Consider the following 19,287-nt stretch of genomic DNA (forward strand, 5'->3'; position numbering starts at 1 on the left):
GTTCCTTGAAACTCTAAAATTAATAATAGCTTTCAGTTTATAACACTAGAACCAGTAAATATTTAATTAATTTAACACTCGAAAACCATGAACATTTAATTAATTTTACATCATGTTGTGCTTGCTTTCTTCATTCATTCATATTTTTCATGAATTGGATTTGGTATTTTTGTTAAGTCTAAAATCAGGATGCATGTAAACTATTTTTCCTGCTAATCACGACGATTAATCATAATCTAGGTTGAAAGTGGGAGAAGTCGAAGCTTTATTTTTTGAATTATTAGCTAAATAAATCTCCAAATGGGTATCTAATTAATATCCTTTCGCCATCATGATAAGTTTGTCAGCATGATTATAAATTATGTTGATCAACTCCATTTTCAAGATTCTGCGTGCTACAACAGATTCTATATAGTAAATACTCTGATTCTCGATCCTCTTCGCAAAAAGAAATCCTTATCCCCTCAGCCTATAAGCTCTGACAAATCCATCATAGGAAGACTCCTCCCAGCTTGGATTAGGGAAAATGTCTCTGGAACCCCCTCTCCTGCAAAACGACTAATATTTTTAATTTAACAAAACTTCGTTCATTTTCCAGGTTTAGTGGGATTACGTGTGCAATGCTGAATGGGGAAACCACAAGTCTTAAGGATGTTCAGGTATGCTGCTCCAATCAAGACGCCCCCGATTTTATGCTTCATGCAGTTTCTACTGGTGGTGTAATGTTAATTTAGTGATTGATGATTTTTTTCTTAAGATATTATCTTCTCATTTTTTGACAGTTGCTTACTGTATTCAGGAAGGCTCACTAAAGCTGGTTTACAAAGAGACCATCCTTGTCGGGCTAGTGGATTCTTTACTAGCATTTACTCATGTAGTTTTTTGTTTTCTGTTGTATGAATGCATTTCCAGATGCTATCTATATTCTATGCTTCTGACTCTTCTGCTAGGGCCTGATTTTGGGTCTCCCCCATCATTTGTCCGTAGAAAGTCCTCACAGTTTTAGTGAGTGTGGTAAAACCTCCTCATTAATTGATGATATTTCCATAGTAAATCGGTATGCTTCTGCTTCATCCATTCATTTCCTGTGTCTGCTGGTGAGGAAGCACTTTTGAAGGAGGTATGTTTTGGAATTGGCTGTGGATATATATATTTTTTCTTTGATCAGTGATATGCTTATTTGAATAGTGGTGGTTGTAGGTTATGAATGATCGAGTACATTTTGTCTGGACACAATTTTCAGAATTGAATTCCTATTTCAAGAAACAAGCAGATGATGAAGGGAAGTTAAATGGAAAACTTGCAGAGATGATATCGTTACTTACATGTGAAAAGAAGTCGGCGCACAGAAAAGGCATGAAATGCAGTTTGACATCCGAACTAAAGGAAATTCTTACTCAGATGGATGCTTGGGTGCGTTGCCTCTACTCCACGCTACCAACTAATACCATGCTCATAATTTGCTCTGGACATGGAGAATTGGAGATACAGCAATAGTGCATAGGTATGTAATTTTTAAGTGTTATAGAACATCTTGTTTCATCTACTATGCCTATTTCTTTCTTTGCTTTCAGAAATCACTTAAGTTCATGCTTTAGATAATTGAATAAATAGAACTGAAAAGTAACCAAGCAAATGCATCTGATAGTAATTAAATCCTCATATTTTGAAAGACAGACAATTAAAGTATGTGAATATATACAGGAGCATGAAGGGGCTGCACCCATATTGAAAACTGATACATTCATCAATAACATATTACAAAATCCATAACATAAGGAGCATCAAGCAAATATTGTTTCCTATAAAAGATTAGCATGGATAGGTTATTCCTCTCCACTAAATGCCCTCTTTTTATGCTGCCTCCACACCACATAAAAAAATGGTTAGGGTGATTAGGATGAGCACCGTTCTGCTCTCCTTTTGTTTTAGGAAAAATCTGTTGACCATGATCTGCCCTGTTGGGATATGACAATTATTGGACTTTGAAGACTGATCACAAACTCTCAGAAATGTTCCATGCATATATGTCAGCGAGTAGGCATGCTGATAGGTTTGGAAATGCATATAGCTCTACATATTTCATTGCTGGGACGAGGAAAAATTATGGTGATGCTCTCATCTCTTGCATTAAGCTCTGGCTTGCATAAGTTTGAAAATATAGGTATCTTTTTTTTTTTTTTTGACCCACTGAACACCCTGCAAGCCCAGTAGATAAGTAAGGCACCACGAGGTAGATAAACGTGCACACTAAAACTCGAACCCAGGATGTAGAGACAGGGAATTCCCTGCCAAAACCGCTGGGCCACGAGCCTCTGTGCAAAAGATAGGTATCTTTAGTTGTACACATGATGGAATTTTTTTCTCCCTTAAATGTTTCACCTGTATGTTTTGAACAGCCATTTTAAGTCATTGGCTAGTCTAATATCCTTCGCTTAGCTCTCTATATGTAGTGCTTGTATTGAATAGAGTCTCTCACTTTCAATGCCTGTTTTAGTACTTCCAATGCCTGTTTAGAAGCCATTTTAAGTTATTGGTTTGCAACAAAGCTAACTTGATTACTCAGTGGTTTGTTTGAATTGAATCTGTGACACAGCCTGTTTCTAATAGTTGTTCAACCTTTCATCTTGAATTTTCAAATTGTTTCATTATCTTCGCTTTTCTTTCTCCTTGTCGTTTTGTGTGGATGAAGGTTAAGGAAAATTCTTGTCGAACAGAAAGAAACTGCAATATCTCTTGAGAAGATTGTACAGGTCTTGGAAGAGCTCCAAGCTCAAGCTGAAGTAGCTTTGTGTTTTGTGGGTGTGAAGAACCGAGGACATGCGAGATAGGTATTTGGTCTTTGTTTTTTCACCCTTCATTCTGGTGCTGCTTGCATTTGTAGCAAGCTTTTCGCAAATTTGGTGTCGAAACAGTCGCTGAGCAGATTTTCCTTAGACATCATTCATTGAATAGTAAGCAAATTGTGTAAATGAATATAGAAAGCCAATGCACTGATTTCTTTTTGTGTAACTGGGCTTCTTTGGCATCTCCTCTGTTGTTGCTTCACCTCCCTTTTCTCATCATCTCCAGCCAGTAATTCTGGTTTAACCAGCTGCGTTATTTCTTAAAATTTTAAATAATTAGCTCGGAAAATTTAGAGATAGATGTCTAGTTAACAAAGGGCAAGGAAGAATTTAATGAGCTTTGGTTCAATGGTCGAGCCTTTCGCCCTGTCCTTGATAAAAAGGAACAAAAAGAATGGAAAACCAATTACTTCGGTAGATTGAGATGAGAGGTGGACCGGGTCGCTGATGGTTGTTTGTCTATCATTCTTTTAGGGTTCTTCTAGAAAAACAGGACCATTGCTCTGTTGGCCGTTTGCATTTAGGGGAATAAAGAATAATTTCGGATTAATATTCTACCAAGGTAATAGTCAAGTCCAAAGCCTGGATATCCAATGACGTAATTCAGATTCACAGTAAAAAAAACTGTTCTCGCAAACTGCAATTTCTGTATTTTGAAGGTCAGTTTTCCATGCTTAATTGTGTTAGAGGGTGGACGTTGACAGCCAGTTTTTGCTAGGAAAAAAAAAAAGAATTGAGGATATGGAAATTTTTGAAGAAAAGAACCCTGATAATGTCCAAAGAGAAACCTGAAAGTAAGCAGGATACCTGGGAGATTTGCAAATTGATATAGCAAAAATTAAAATGAAGACAAGCACGCAAAGCAGGGAGTAAAGGAGAAGTGGATAATGTTAGATAATTAGCAACCCTGATACATCATCTCTGGCAAAGAACTTCGCACAACATCAGAGAGTCATTGTGGCTAATAAGATCACATACCAGTACGCAGTTTCATCAAACAACAATATTAGCACAGGCAGACCTAACCAACTTTCTACTTACCCTCAAGTAACCAAATAGTAGCTGTTACTTCCATGCTGAAGCAACAATCAAACTTTTGTCCTCCCACCCAAAATGAAGCGCACCTACTTCCTGCTTCAACATGTATCTATCGCAGTACTCCTTGATGAGTTTCCGGATCATATCAACCACATTCGGAGTGATTGAACATGAAGTGAAGCCAGCCATCATCATCCTTGCTCTCCATTTCCCTGCAACTTCATACCGCTCAATCCTTTCCTCTCCCTCACATGCGACTATGTTCACTATGTCCCTTGCCAGGCACTGTTTCTCAACATTCAGTCTATCCTGGCTCTCCCGTGGGAGAGTTGCGTCAAGAGAGTCAAACACAGCAGAGTAATAGTTGTAAGCTTCGGTGAATCTCGGGAAAAAGGGGGCAGTGTTAGTATTCACATCTTGCTCAACAACAGTTACTAGTTTTGGATTCAAGCTCTTAGCCATCCGAAGAAGCTGGTCTCTCTCGTTTACCGTTGAAACACTCTCATCAGGCATGTGGTGGAGTTGGAAAGCAAAATTAACTATAAGTGCTTCCCCAGGCTTGCAGTTCAGCATTGATGGATTGACAAGTGAAGTCTTGGAGGCCACTGCATGAAACTCGAACGAGACCTTATATGCTTCTGCTAGCTTTTCAAGTCTTTGCCCAATGATCCTCAGGCCACCAACAGGTCGTTGAACTGACTCAGGGTCATCGACCCCTGTTAACCTCAAGTGTGGTAGCTTACCTTGATGGTTGGCGAGTGTTTGTATCAGTGTTATGTATTGACTCCCTTGGTTTATGTCAAAATCTATTATATGAACTCTCCTTTCACCTTTAAATGCCTCGATCATTGCACCATTTGCTGCCATAAATCCAAATTTAAAACAAGGGCAAATCTCAAAAAGGATCTGCATAGCTGCAAGCCTATCAGAAGAAGGAGGTTCCTTGCATTTCAGAGCTTTATAGAGATATTTTCCAGATTCAGCCATACGAGCTGCAAGACCTTCCACCATGTAGGCTGCAATCCTCTGCGGAGGATCTCCTTGAATTGACACCAATTGACGGAGCTCGTTTATTAAAGTTGATGCTTTCTCAATGTTTCCCTCTGAGATTGCATTAGCACATTCAAAAAGCAATCGCCTGGGAGTTCGAGGAGATAACTGTGATACTTCTTTATTACTGCTGATGCTACTTAGGCTAGAATCAGAAGATGACGACTCCTTGGGAGAATCATGGAGCATCCCATTCTGGATTGGATCAGACCACTCTCCATCCATTTCCATGCTCTGACTATTTCCAAACATGCCATCCTCATCATTATCATTTAGAAGCGCTCTCTCAAGTTCCTGAAGCTTTAATTTCATCTTATATTCATCATAGTTTAGTGGATCTGGGCTTTCGATGTCCAAGTAATCTGACTCGGAATTGAATTGATAGCCATCACAGGGTGTCGTCAATGTGAAACAAGCGTCGTATGGATCATCTTGAGGGGACATGGATGAACCTAAATTCTTTCTTAGCTGGTAGGAAGATGTGCCCTTAGGTGGAGCTGAATTCCCTGAAATGCCAGAACTTGATGGTTGTATTAGCTCTTCTGTTGGGGAATCAAGGAAGTACTTCTCATAACTCTCACTGGAGTAAGAATCGGTCATATACATGTTCTGACGTTTATCAGGGCAGAATATTTGGGCAGACAAGCCAGAGTTGTCATTGCTCCCCTTCAGTGAGTACAGCTTATGATTTCCGTATGGTGTTGCAGAAAGTTCTGCAGGTCCAACCAAAGACATGATTTTCTCCAAATTAACTCAGTTTTGAAGAGAGATGGTTGTATCATATATCCTATGGTCGGAGTCACAGAATCAAATTGGCAGGAAAAAAAACTTGTTAATGTTTGTCAAACATGGGAACTAGCAAACATTAACAATCTCTTCAAAAGAAATGAGAAATAATCACCTGGAGTAGCCCCTTACAGTTGAAATCCAGATGAAATGTATAGGGTGTCTGCATTCAGCGACAAGCGATGTCAAGGAAAACACTTGGTGGAAAACCAAAATATTATAAGCTTATCTACATAACTTGAGCCACACATGAGACAGAAAGTGAACCGAATATCTAAATTATAGACAGAGAGGATAATTAATCCGTACAAAGAGCCATCCCAGCATCGGAGGTTTGGGGGGGCAAAAAAAATAATATTAGAAAAGAGTGAAGTCACATGCCTGCATGTTCTTTTAAACTGGAGAGAGCCCTTAACTCTATGACAATGGATCTAATTCTTAGATTGCTTTACTGATCGGCTTCAGTTTCCTTAAAAGAAAGATATAATTGATATTAAAGAGACAAATTTAGTGAAAAAGTTGGCTTCAGTTTCCTTAAAAGAAAGATATAATTGATATCAAAGGACAAGTCCGGTTTGTTCAATTAGAAATGGAATCAAGCATAGAATAAACTTGGAGGTTCTTGTTATGACAGACGAGGATTCAGTGATAAGCAACACTGCAGAGAAGGCAAGGATCCAGATTTCGAGGGAGCGAAAGAGAGTCTTCTTAGGGAAAAAAATGAGATCCATTGAGAATCCAATAAAACATAGACAAACAACTACGTACAAATGATAAAAACATAAATCAAAGGAAGGAAAGCAATCAGCAGTAGAGGGTCATACAAGTAGTTAGTCCTGAATTCTTATGTTCTTACAAACAAGGCATGTACCTGAAGTAGGAGAAAGAACTCAAGAGGAAGTAGCGAAGCTCAAAGCAGTCAGCCCCGCAATTTAGTAGATAACCAGATAGACGTAAACCTAAAGAGTGGCTTTGAAGGGAAGAAATAAAAACAGGCTTTGACTATGAACACCAGTATTTTGAAGGCAAAAAGGTAAATATGCCTCTGTATGGTATCTTTTTACAAATAGAAAAACCCAACATTTGATTGTGATGTTAGGTAGGTTGGAATGCAAGAAGCCATTTAACAACAAACCAATAATATTGAAAGTAGACAAAAAAAAGAAACAAACTTGAAGAAAATCTAAGCAAGTGATTAAAATAAACAATCAAGACCCAGTGGAAACCTACTGCTTGTTTGACAAGATTTAAGCTACCCAAAATTCAAGAATCTGAACAAGTGAAAATCCCAAAGACCCAACAATATCCTGTTTAAAGAGTTAAATGAAGGTTATGAGAAACTAACCGAAGGCAAAAATATTTTTCTTGGAGTCAGAAGCTTCTTTAGAGCTTTCTTCACCAGATAATTGACTTTTCTTTCATGGGGAACCTCAGGCGGAGTTTCCTTAACTATGTCTTTTGGGTTTGGAGCATTTTTTTTTTCTTTTCTGGGTGTCTTTACCAACTCTGTCATTCAGTCATTCTTAAATCTGGTCCAAATACACCAGCAACATGTGACTCCAATTTCATCATTCAATCCTCTCCGTTTAATTTGTATTCCATTAATTTGGTGTGCTTTATAAGAATTGTTAACTTCTCTTTAGTCCTGCATTAATTCCGGAATGAATGTAGGCATCAAACATGAAATTGTTTGAAGCCATCCATGGAGTATTTGACTGGATTTTCTTATGGAAAGTGGTGATCAGTGGGTGAGTAAAAGTGGGGAGAATCAATTGCAGGCTCCGAAATATATAAAGATGGGAAGGTCAAAGATTTTTATTTTTGTTTTATTCTTTTTCATGGCGGTGGCTTTGATTTGTTCCATGTTTTTCCATCTCATAGCACTTCCGTTTTTGGGAGCCGAAACATTTCTGCACCGTCAAGCTTTATCTTTATTGAATTTCAGAGAGGCAATCCACTCTTGCCGTGTAACCTAATCTTGAATACGCGTAAGCAGGGAAGAAGACAAACGAGTCCCTGTAGTTCATGTCAACCTTGTGTCATTTCATATTGGCATGCATGCGCAGAACCCATCTATATATATATATATATATATATATATATATATATATATATATATATATATATATATAAGAATAAACTATATGTTTTGGCTACGACGATGATGTTGTTATAATCGATCTCTTCTAGTAGTAAAGTAACTTAGATTCAAGAATATATGTGTTTACAAGGATCGATGCGAATTATATTTTCAGTTTTCTATCCTTAATTAAGATGAAATACATGCTTATACCTATTAGTGATATTTTTATAATACTGCCAAGTGCTAAATATTACTGCAGGTCTCGTCACGCTATCATATCTCACCCTTCACAAAATACTTCAATTTATTTTGAAAAAAAAAAAAGAGTCTGCTGAATACGCGTTTTTGACTGCGTAAACCATCATACTCGCATGGAGCATGTCATTGGTTCGAATTTAGGAGGGGTAGGTTGGGGTTATAGTGCTTAGCCGCTGGGCTCAGCTGATTAAGGCAGGGGTACAACCTGTTCATAGTATTTAATGTGTAATGACGCATCAAATATGCAAGAAAATGCAAATACAAGCAATCGATAAAACCACTGAATTTGACAAGAAATAAAATTCAATGATCAAACTGCAAGAATTGAAAACTTCAAGGGCCTAGAAAGGAAAACTTGGCTACGAATAGCTGGTGAATAGGCATATATGACTCTATGAGAGGGTGAACAATGTTTACACGGTATAATTTGCAACTTGAGGGGAAAAACTGATGTTTTTCGTTGCTTTTGAAAAAAGATCTATGTTTTTTTTGGTTAATTTTGGTCCTTTTGTTATTTTTTTCCAGCAATAACCTAAAATTCTATTGCATAAAATCAAACTTGAATTTAGCATGAATTCAATGTCGAAATATTCCATGACACATGGAATATGCAAGGGTATACAAACAGAAACAAATCATATCATATAAACAATGCTAACATAACTTGCAAGGATAAAATTGAAAGAAAACAAAGTTTAACGATCAAAATGCAAAAAAACAAAAAACTGAAGGGTATAGAAGGGGAAATTAGCTGGGATAAATAGGAAGATATAAGAGAGTGAACAATGCTTACACCCTTTATATTTACTTGCACGAAATGTCAATCTAACCCACTGAGCATTTAAAAAGTGAAATGAATCCAGCATGACATCAATCATATAAGATAAGAATCTGTAGAATTAGGCATTGAAGATTTTGGGATGATCCATGTTCGATTTTCTTATTGGTAATGAGTCTCTGTCATCCTTCCTTATCTTATGCAACCACTGGCGTTGGAAATTAATCCTTGTAAATGCATAAACAATTAACGAGATAAGAGGAAAGTCTATGGTTTGTAATTAGCTGTCAATCATGCCTTCGATCAAAATAGAATGAGTAGTGGGGGCTACAGTGAATGAGTTGAACTCGTGACTCTGGCTGGTGGAATGATTAGTCGTTTTCTTTAATTTTACCGGTAAGATGACAAGTGTGGCATTGAAAGGGAGAACCTAATTTAGTGAAAATACTAGACAATTCTTTTTTGAATTTCGTTAAAACCCTAAATCCTTCCAGCATATATAAATTCTGGAGAATTATTTTGATACCTACACCTCTTTTGCTGTTCCATTATGAAATTTGGGAGCCAGACTTATTCAGGGATGAAAAGGAGTGCAAGTTAACTCAAGTTATAAAAAATAAAAGAAGATAATTAGGGTTTAAATTATTAAAAAAACAAAGAAAATGAAAAAAAAGTTATTGAAAGAACGATGATCAAAACTGGATAAAAAACCAAATAAAATTAAATGTTGAGAGACAAAATTGAAAATAAATAAATAAAAAAGGATAAGAATATAGTTATCAAAATAATAAGGGCAAAAAATGACTTAAAAAACAAATGCAATAAAATGAAAAGGGACGAAATTACAAGAAAAAACTAATAAAGAAAACTATAAAGCATAGAAATTGAGCAATTAAAAGTAGAGAGATCAAACTGAATAAAAAAATCAAATTGAATAAAATTCTAGGGATGAAATTGAAAAAATCCAAACTTCAAAAAGGTTCAAAAACCAAATAAACAATAATTAAAAGAAGAAGAACTAAAATTGATAAAATTACAAACCGGAGGACACAATTGTTTTTCTAGAAGTTCAGGTGCGATTCTCTAGGGAATGAGAGAGAAGAAAGAGAACAAAGAAAAAACATCCATCGCAGTCTAACTGGACCTTCTCTGTGAGCACGCGTTACACCATCAGAAAAAGAACGGGGCACCGCTCCTAATGCCACAGTGACAATATGATTTTAATTGTTGAATGGGCTCTCACTCACCACTTGAATGGCATGGAGGCCATTATATGCTAAAACATGCATATTTTTTTTTCTTAATAATATTCTTAAACCTAAAATTACCAAGACATCCCTGTCAAAATCCAAGAATAACAAAAAAAATAGTCTAGAAAGACCGAAACACCCCCACGCAATTAGCCTTGATATTTTTTAATTACAAGGATAATTTTGTCATTTAACTATTTTAATAAAAAAAAAGATAAATAAACCCGATTCATGTATGTTTTTTCCCCTCCTAGGGGTATGGTCATACTCTTACTGGTTCTTCTTATTTTTATCTAAAAAGATGAAAGAGAGGAGCCCCTCATTTAAGAATTAATTCTTTGTGCTTCCAACGGCAAAATAGTATTTATACTATAACAAAAAGAAATTCGCATCCCATTTTACCTCTAATCAAAATATGCAATGCCAAATATATCCTATAAAAAATATATATCTCTACCCTCGATTGCATATTTAGTTAGCAATGAAAAAGACCGTTTCAATCCATAATAATTCTAGTCTTTATTAACACTGTAAGACTAATGTCTTTCTTTTTTTTTTTCTTTTTTTTTTTCTGGTAATACACACATATACATAAAGAGAGGGGCATGTATGGAGTATCTATATATATGCAGCCAGCTACCATGATGAGTATTAGATGGGAAATGGTTAACGTCGTCCATTAATGATTCAATTTTGAACAAGTCAAGTTATGGTGGATAAGATCAATCAGGTCAATAACCGAACTCCTCTTTGTGTTGCTGTTGTCTTCTAGATTCCTTCTCTTCGATTATTGTGAGTTTTGTTTGGAGGTGCCTGAAGGGCCACAGCCGGGCAGGTCAACCTTTGTCTGTCTTTCTTCGCAAAAAAACCGAGGCGACCACAGAGTTCGAAAAGTCGCAGTATTTACCATGGGAAGTTTGGTCCCCAACAACTGGGTTTCGCCTAACAAAAGAGGAAAAGGAAGAACAAATGCAAGATAATATTTTATATAACTTTTTTGTTTTTTTCAGCTCCCAATATATTAAACACTTTCAAGGTATGGCTTGGTTTCCTCCATAATTCAAAGCTCAATCGAATTTTTCTTAAAGAATCTTTTTAGCCAATGCACTGCTTCCGCTCCTACTACCGAAGGCCCATATGTAAAAAATAGAAAAGAATTAGCCCGACTGAGGAGCTGGTAACGAGGCCCAAATCCGTTTAATAATCCCAATATCTGGGCAAAACTACACCTCCTGCCTCAGAAATTTTCCTTGCATTAACTTTTCCAATCTAATTAGTCTCATGATTATCGTAAAAGTTACATATGCTCATTGTAAAGTCACATCCGTTAAAAGCTTAGAGGTAGGTAATGCGGTGGAGATGGTTTCTTCTTCTTCTTCATCTTCTTTAATATTTTTTCTTGTTTATCCGTATAATATTTTTTAATTTGGATGCCGACGTATTTGGCTCAATTGCATGTTTTATTCATCCCATTTCCTCCTTATCAAGATAATTGAATCTGACTTGTATTAGCGAAACACCACTGAGTGATGTTTTGGGGGGTCAAATTATAAAAACCCTCTAATTTTAGTCTCAACCCTTTTTTTTTAGTAATGAATCAATAGTTTGTGAGATAATGCTTTATATATATATATATATGAATGAATGAATGTAGACATCCATGCCAGTAATATTTATCAAATAAAGTTACGGTAAACACACAGACAAGGATGGCACAACGCCACTTGAAGGGATGGAAGAAGATGTCTGTTGTTGAATTATAGTATATTTAATTTGATGCAGAGTCTAAGCTGGAGCTTCTAATTATTAATTAAATCGATCTTAATACATACATTAATATTAGTATGTTCGGGAAAAAAAAGTATATATGTTGGTTGGGGGTTAGGTAGAATGTCGTTCTTGAAGTATATATATGGTAACTGTCTCAACATCCAATATATAAAATTCAAAGTACTGCTGCAGATGCACAAGGCACACATTGCTAGTTCTAGCAAGCAATTAAGACCTGGGATATTTTATTAACATCACCATTAATTTCTCACTGAAATTTAAGCGTCTAATAGAACAATGTCCAAACTACTTGAGTTTTTAATGCTTGAGGTGATATCTGCTCACTGTATAAACATAAAGTGGAGATTAGCGGCGTGAAGCAGCCACTATATATATAACCTGCAAGTAAATGGGGCTGAGTTTTTAATTTAATTAACCAAGTTGCAGCTTCAGCAGGTAGCCACTTATATATGGAGTCTTTAACTTTTCTAGAAACAATCACTGTATGATTACCAAGGGTTAGATGTCATAACGCACACAGTTATATATATATGTATGTATAGAGAGAGAGAGAGAGAGGAGTCTTGGGCAAATCAAGTGCTAAAACTGATAATGACCGAATAGTTTAAAAGGGAACAACGTAGCTAGGGTAGCTGAAATGTCATAATCATGCACCATTATTAAATACTTAAGATGTCGTAATGGGATTGAGAATGATTAGTACTGGATAATGGAGATGTCGTTGTTTGCTAAACGAGAGAGATGGTATGTGTGTGTCTATATCTATATATACAGAGAGAGAGAACAAGGGGAATCAACCAACTAATTACTGCTGTTTACAATATTTAATGAAAACAATCTTTCTGCGTGGGCCTAAATGTATATTTTGGTCAAGATAAAATGGAGCTTGTTTTAAAAATTTAATCATGGAATGCAAGAAAAGTTTGACAAACAAATACTTGCAGGTTACTTCACTTCGCCTTCACCGAGTTGGATATCACGTCATATAATAATGTTCTAAGAACCTGAAGAGACAGAATTAAAAAGGTCTGCTTGGGTAACTGTTAAGGCTGCTGCTGATATTAAAATTATTGAGATAAACAATAAAAACAATCTTTGTGATAAAGTTTTATAATATGATTTGCGTTTTCATATATATATGAGTACAGTTTTGTTCTTTTTTCTTGAGAATCACTTCATTATTAGAGTTAAATTTACAATACCTTCGTGTAATTAAGTTGAGTAACCTATTTCTAATAAGTACAATTGTGATATATGTGATATGAATTAAATATTTTGAATTTTTTTAAATTATTATCTAAACACAGTATGGAGAATTAATTATAAATTCAGAGTTGTCTGGGATTGTGGTAACGGTTGCGGTTTATAGTGCATTTCACTTACAAATACATTAAAATAATATTTTTTTTAAAAAAATTATTTTTAAAATCAGCACATCAAAACAATTTAAAAATATATATATAAATAATTTTTAACATATTTTTTTACACCACTCGATTCAAAAGGCACAGGTACAAAAATATTTATGAGAGATGGAAGCTTGAATGGGATAAATATTATCAATTGATGAGGCTAATTTGAGATGCGAGGAAGGGCTTCGTTAAGGTAACGAATCTAACTTTGGAGTCACACTGTGCTCCTATCAATGGAATCTTACTTACATTGAAAGATGTAAATTCAGTAGCTGTTAGAAATGGGACTCACACTCATTTCTAAAGGTGAAAAGAATTTCTCCTAAAAATCAATTATTTTAGTCTTCATGCTATTTGCGAGAATCAAAATGCTATAATGTCACATATAAAAACTTGGAATGACATCAACTAGCTAGAAATGGATATTAACATGTTGGAGGAGACTTTGGGACTAGAAAAAGGTTAAGAAAAGAGGATTATTAAAAGTTGTGGATAAGCCAGATTCAAAATATATTTGTTTTTGTTAAAAGTTGTTCAACTATTCTAGAGACAATTCTTTTGCAAGGTGATAAAACATTTCAATAAGATATCTAGTCCTCTTTCTCTAATTCAAAGGTAGAGTTTAATATTTGATTGATTATTTTAAATAAATTACCCACAAAAGATCTTCTCTGAGGAAGAGATCTGCTGCAAGGAAATGATTTAAGATGTCATTTTTTTCATCAATGGGATGAAACCACAAAATAATTTCTATTTTATTGTGAATTGGTATGAAAATTATGGTCATGTGTGGTGGCATGGATAAGACAACAATGGATTTTGCTGGAGATTTTAAACACTTTCTTCCTATAGAGGCATGGAATGATAATGAGTTCCATGCAAAAAAAGAAGAGGTGTTTGTTTTATTATGGTATAGTAATTTGGTCCATTTATAATAATTTGGTCTTAAATCAATGAGGTAGTTCATGATTAGAATGATATTTATTATTTTTTTTCCCATAGAGTTACAACATGGGCAAGATATGGTAGTGATCAGAGTTTTTGCTATAGTAGAACAAATTTGCTTCAATCAACTAATAATCTTCTTCTGTGGATTGTAAGAGAATAATATAAATCATATCCTGGGACCTCACCTAACAGCTTAAGCTTTTAGGTTGAGATGATTCTTTGACATGGTATCAGAGCTTTAATGACCAAATGGTCTCGAGTTCGAATCTCACCATCCCCATTTATTTGATAAAAATTAAGCACAAGGTAAAGTAGGCATGTGCAAGTTTCAAGCCTAAAGGGCTTTCACTTGAGGGGGTGCGTTAGAGAATAATATAAATCATATCCTGGGACCTCACCTAACAGCTTAAGCTTTTAGGTTGAGATGGTTCCTTGACATGGTATGGTTCTTTGACATGGTATCAGAGCCTTGATGACCAAGTGGTCACGAGTTCGAATCTCACCATCCTCATTTATTTGATAAAAAATTAAGTACAAGGTAAAGTGGGCCTGTGCAAGTTTCAAGTCCAAAAGGCTTTCACTTGAGGGGGTGTGTAAGAGAATAATATAAATCATATCCTGGGACCTCACCTAACAGCTTAAGCTTTTAGGTGAGATGGTTCTTTGACATGGATCAACACTTCAGTATGGATACACCTCCTCCGACGGTGTTATTAAAGTGTAATGTAGATGCTTCTTTAAGTGGCAAACCAGGATCATTAGGAACTGGTGAGGTTTTAAGAGATAATGAAGGGAATTTTCTATGCATTTTCTCTTGTCCTACACATATAAAAGAATCAAATATGGATCGGCTTTTGGCAATTAAAAAAGCTTTTCAATTGAATATTGTTTGTTTCTATGCATATTATAGACTATATTATGGAGTCTGGTTCTTATAATATTATTACTTAGATTAATGGCAACAATATTAATTAATTATAAGACCAAGCACAAGGTCAGTTCAATGACATTACAAATTAATGCTTTGTACTATCCTTTCTTCAATGAATTTTATACATATTATTAAGTTGCGAATCATTTAGTCAAACAAGGAATTCATAGAGAAATGAATTTAGTTGCATGGTTAAATTTTTAAATTTCGTAGTTTTGATTATACTCTGATTTAATTTCTGGGCTAATAGAAAAGTTTCTTAAAAAAGTTTTGTTAGGTTCGTTTTTTTGTTTGTAAAAGTATGTGATACTATGCTTATTCTTCTTTCTCCTGTTTAGCCATTCACTTAATGGCTATAAATGAAGTTTCTCGTCTTTGAAAAAAAAAAAAAGTTAACGAATCTGATTTTAAAAATTAAAGAGTGTAAATCCAACTGGCTATGTATTTGTGCTAGGTTTTTTGAACAACTAGCATAAATAATTTTTTTAAAATAAAATAATTTAATAAAAAATATTGTTGGAATCGTGTTTTTTTTTAAATGTTGTATGTACCTAGTTTTTTTATATAAAAAAAGGCTAGCCCAACAACATTTTTGTTTAATATAAATCTTTTCCCTTTTTTTCTCTTCTTCTAAAAAAAGCCAATTAAACGTTGAACTATATGCAGTACTGTATAAGTGAAAGCACAAATTGGTAATAATCAAGTTGAAGAGCAAATTAAAGAAGTGCAAGTAGCGACTCAAGCAATAAGAAAGAAAAAACAAGAAAAATAGAACATCACACGACAAGACAAAAGAGCACCCTACTTCCTTCAAAAGAAAGCCACAAGCTCTGAAGGCTGACCTCATGCTTAAGACTAGAACAATAATTAATTTTAAAAATATACCCAATTAAACACTGCTCCCAACGTGTTTTAGGGTTTGAGTATGGGGTTTAGTTATGATTAGGGTTTATAATTTGGAGTTTAGTTAAGTTTAGAGATTGAATTTAGAATTCAAAGTTAGTGTTTGGGGTTTTTATTTAGGATATAATATATTTCATGATAAAATGTTGTTGGGTTCAGTGTTTTTTCAATAATGCTCTGTTCTCAACAACATTTTCTTTTGAGCTGTGCTATTTTTTTTTAAATTTCGCTTGTTATATTTTCAATAAAAAAAATCTTTTAAAAAAAATTATGTAAATGGAAATTTAATATTATTTTAACAATTAATAAAAATTCACCATATCAGTTCCTTTCTCTGTGTAGCTTTTTTTTTTTTAATTAAGATGCAAATGACAATCTTATTAAACATTTGGAATACAGTCTTATTAAAAAATGTTTTTATTCTTTTGTAAAACCAAATTCTTCTTCTTCTTCCTCCTCTTGTTTTTGTTTTTTTTTTTTTTTCATACTCTCTTATCTAAAGGATTCTCTTACGTACATCGTCTTTTCCTATTACATATACTCTATAATTAAGTGGAGAGGTGTAGCGAGATTAGGATTCTAAAATTTGGAAGTGTTTCTTGTTTAGAAGGATTTAATAATTTTTTAAATAATTATAAATTTAAAATAATATAATTTAAAGCCTTAAAAGTAATAAGTATATTATTGTCTTCACAATTGTTAACATCCCTCAGAGTGGCGTAAAAAGTATAGATTAGTAATCATACCGTTCTTGATATTGAATCTTTTTATTAAAGAGCAGGAAAGTCGCGGATAACTAATAATGTAAGAATATCAAGGTTTTAAATTTCCAAATTTAAATGGATTTTTTTATCATAAAAAATAACTCTATTAATTGACCCAAAAATCCTAGATGCATCAGAAAGAGAGACGGGATTAATTAGCTGAAAAGGCACATAGTCATGCGCACTAGCATATAAAATAACAATTAATTTTCTTTTCTCTGAAACATTTAATAAGCCATTTGCGCTGAAATTTAAATGCCTGTTAGGGTGTGCTCTAGAAGCACATTTTAGATTTTACCTCACAATACTTTTTTTTTTTTTGAATTCGAGGAAACCTTACCTCCCGAAAAACGCACTTTATGGACCCAGGTGAGTGAGTAAAATCCCGGCTGTTCCAGGCTCTTACAAGAGATGCACGCCCTGACTCGAACTCGAGACCTGCTATGCAGATCTCAAGCTCTTTGCCACCACGCTACACTCTTTGAGGACATTTACCTCACAATACGTCTATATATAATTTATATTTCAGATGTCAATCATGCCATCCAACAAAATTCAGGAGGATAACTCGATCCATCCTCAATCTTTTACCATAACCACACGTTTTCCATCTCATGTATCATCATTACAAATTCCGTAGACGGTCCTCATTAGAAATTAGACATCAAATATAGCATGCGTGAGTCATTTGCAGGGTTAAACTGGAAAATGACCCAAGTTTTATAATATAATCCAAATTATATATTCTTACAGACAATTCAAAAAAGAATTATCTCCGATAGCAGCACCTAATGATTTCGATCTTCATACTCCTTAATTATAATAAATGAAGTTGTTAAAGGAAAGATATTGGACAGTAATAGCATCTCTTCCAATTGTATTTACTGTTTTATATTGTATTTGCTGAGATTGAGGCAATCACAGTTATTGTAGTTATTGTGATTGACCTTCTTAGAATAAATTATTTACTTTTCTAGAATAGATTCTACAAACTGTATAAATAACGTGTATTACATCCTTCTTAATATATACAAGAAACCACAAAGTTTGCAATTCTTTCAGAAGTTATCATCATTATCAACTACCACGTAACAAAAAGCTTTGTTGAGAGTTAGAAGATGGGTAACCATTGGAAAGCTAGATCAGTTCACACCTGCAAAAGGTAGGGTTAGAAAGGGAATTGGATAGGATGGAGTCAAATTAGTTTGTTGATGATTTTCAAGGGTCCTTGTGATGTTAAAATGGAGTGTGGTTGGGGAAGGGGGTTGCTTGTATAGTTTTCTTGGGAAGGTGAGAGGAAATGTTATATATTTCATACAAGGACATTTGAAGAAAATCTGACATTTGAGGAAATGGTAACTTGAAGTGCTTTGCATTTACTATTTGACAGCTATCTCAAACCCTTCTATATATTTATGCTTCTTATAACAGACACTCCATATATATATACACACAGAAACAACATGTAGGGAGAGAGTGAGAGAGAGAAGGGAAGAGGGACAATCGGTCGGTGTGTGTTGATAACAGTTGTGCTGGGTTCTCTCTCTCTCTCTCTCTCTATATATATATATATATATATATATATATATATATATATATGCCGATGAATATATTGTCAGATACTAGGGTGACTTGCCCTAAGATAGCATATGATATTAATTTAAGGAATTAAGCCAACGAATTTATCCATTTTGCATGGCATTGGCCCGTGGAGCTACTTCAGTATATGTTGCTGTGGCTTCTATAAATGGCCATTTCCCCAGTTGACTCCACAAAACTACATTTTATCGGTCGCTTTGTTGATAAGAGATCCGAAGTAGTAAACCTCGTATGTGCTGTCTAATCTGGACTGGGTACTAAGAAAACCATCCCATGTGTCTTTCCGATCGAGGGCACTTTGGTTTTAAACATGTAACATCTAAGTTAACGTTTTCCCTATATTTGTGGTGGTCTATCTAAGATTATATTTCAACCATAAAAAATTATATCAACTTCGTGGTTCTTTTTGGGTCCTTTTCAAATTTGGGATCGATATCAACTCCACTAGGGCACTTTCACATTGCACGTTTACATGATGAAGTTATTATCTTTCATCCCTCCCAGTAATTTGGAGAATGATTTGAAGACCAAGGGCGAGCAAATTAACTAGACAATCTTTCTTATTTTTTTTAAATAAAAAATTAGATCGATGAATTTCCTCATTACTCTAAGCTTTGGCATTAGTTAAAAGCTACGTTTGATTTATATAAATATAGCACTAACATCAAAATATTTTGGCATGGATCATTAGTTATTTTATTTAAAAAAAATATTAAGATTTAGAAGCTGATTACTTGGTCAAGCATGCATGAGATTACTTGGAAACTGATTTAGTTACATGTTTATAATTTTATTACATCTTTTATGTTTGATCTTTGGTCATGTTTTGGTCTAGTGAGTTAATAGGGAA

At 34.5% G+C, this 19,287-nt stretch overlaps 1 protein-coding gene and 1 pseudogene across 3 annotated transcripts; one reads left to right on the forward strand and one right to left on the reverse strand.

Annotated features, from left to right (window-relative positions):
• The first annotated feature begins 348 nt into the window (after positions 1–348).
• Positions 349–2,953, forward strand: LOC133693010 (small RNA degrading nuclease 5-like; annotated as a pseudogene).
• Positions 2,954–3,716: 763 nt separating this feature from the next.
• Positions 3,717–7,223, reverse strand: LOC133692246 (scarecrow-like protein 1). 3 transcript variants are annotated; one of them, XM_062113040.1, is made up of 4 exons: positions 6,592–6,975; positions 6,102–6,189; positions 5,836–5,883; positions 3,717–5,721 (listed from the first exon to the last, which is right to left on the reverse strand). In XM_062113040.1, the coding sequence occupies exon 4, from the start codon at positions 5,667–5,669 to the stop codon at positions 3,912–3,914; it is 1,758 nt and encodes a 585-aa protein (XP_061969024.1). In that variant the 5' UTR covers positions 5,670–5,721; positions 5,836–5,883; positions 6,102–6,189; positions 6,592–6,975; the 3' UTR covers positions 3,717–3,911. The 3 variants fall into 3 exon arrangements, with proteins under 3 accessions (XP_061969024.1, XP_061969023.1, XP_061969022.1); XM_062113039.1 differs by lacking the exons at positions 6,102–6,189; positions 6,592–6,975 and adding an exon at positions 7,066–7,223; XM_062113038.1 differs by lacking the exon at positions 6,102–6,189.
• Between the last annotated feature and the right edge of the window lie 12,064 nt (positions 7,224–19,287).

This window comes from Populus nigra, chromosome 4 (assembly GCF_951802175.1).
Source record: "Populus nigra chromosome 4, ddPopNigr1.1, whole genome shotgun sequence".
Taxonomy (NCBI): domain Eukaryota; kingdom Viridiplantae; phylum Streptophyta; class Magnoliopsida; order Malpighiales; family Salicaceae; genus Populus; species Populus nigra.

What these genes read in the sequence shown, in the direction of transcription:
- LOC133692246 (XM_062113039.1), bottom strand. Translation starts at nt 5,669, where the DNA reads ATGTCTTTGGTTGGACCTGCAGAACTTTCTGCAACACCATACGGAAAT.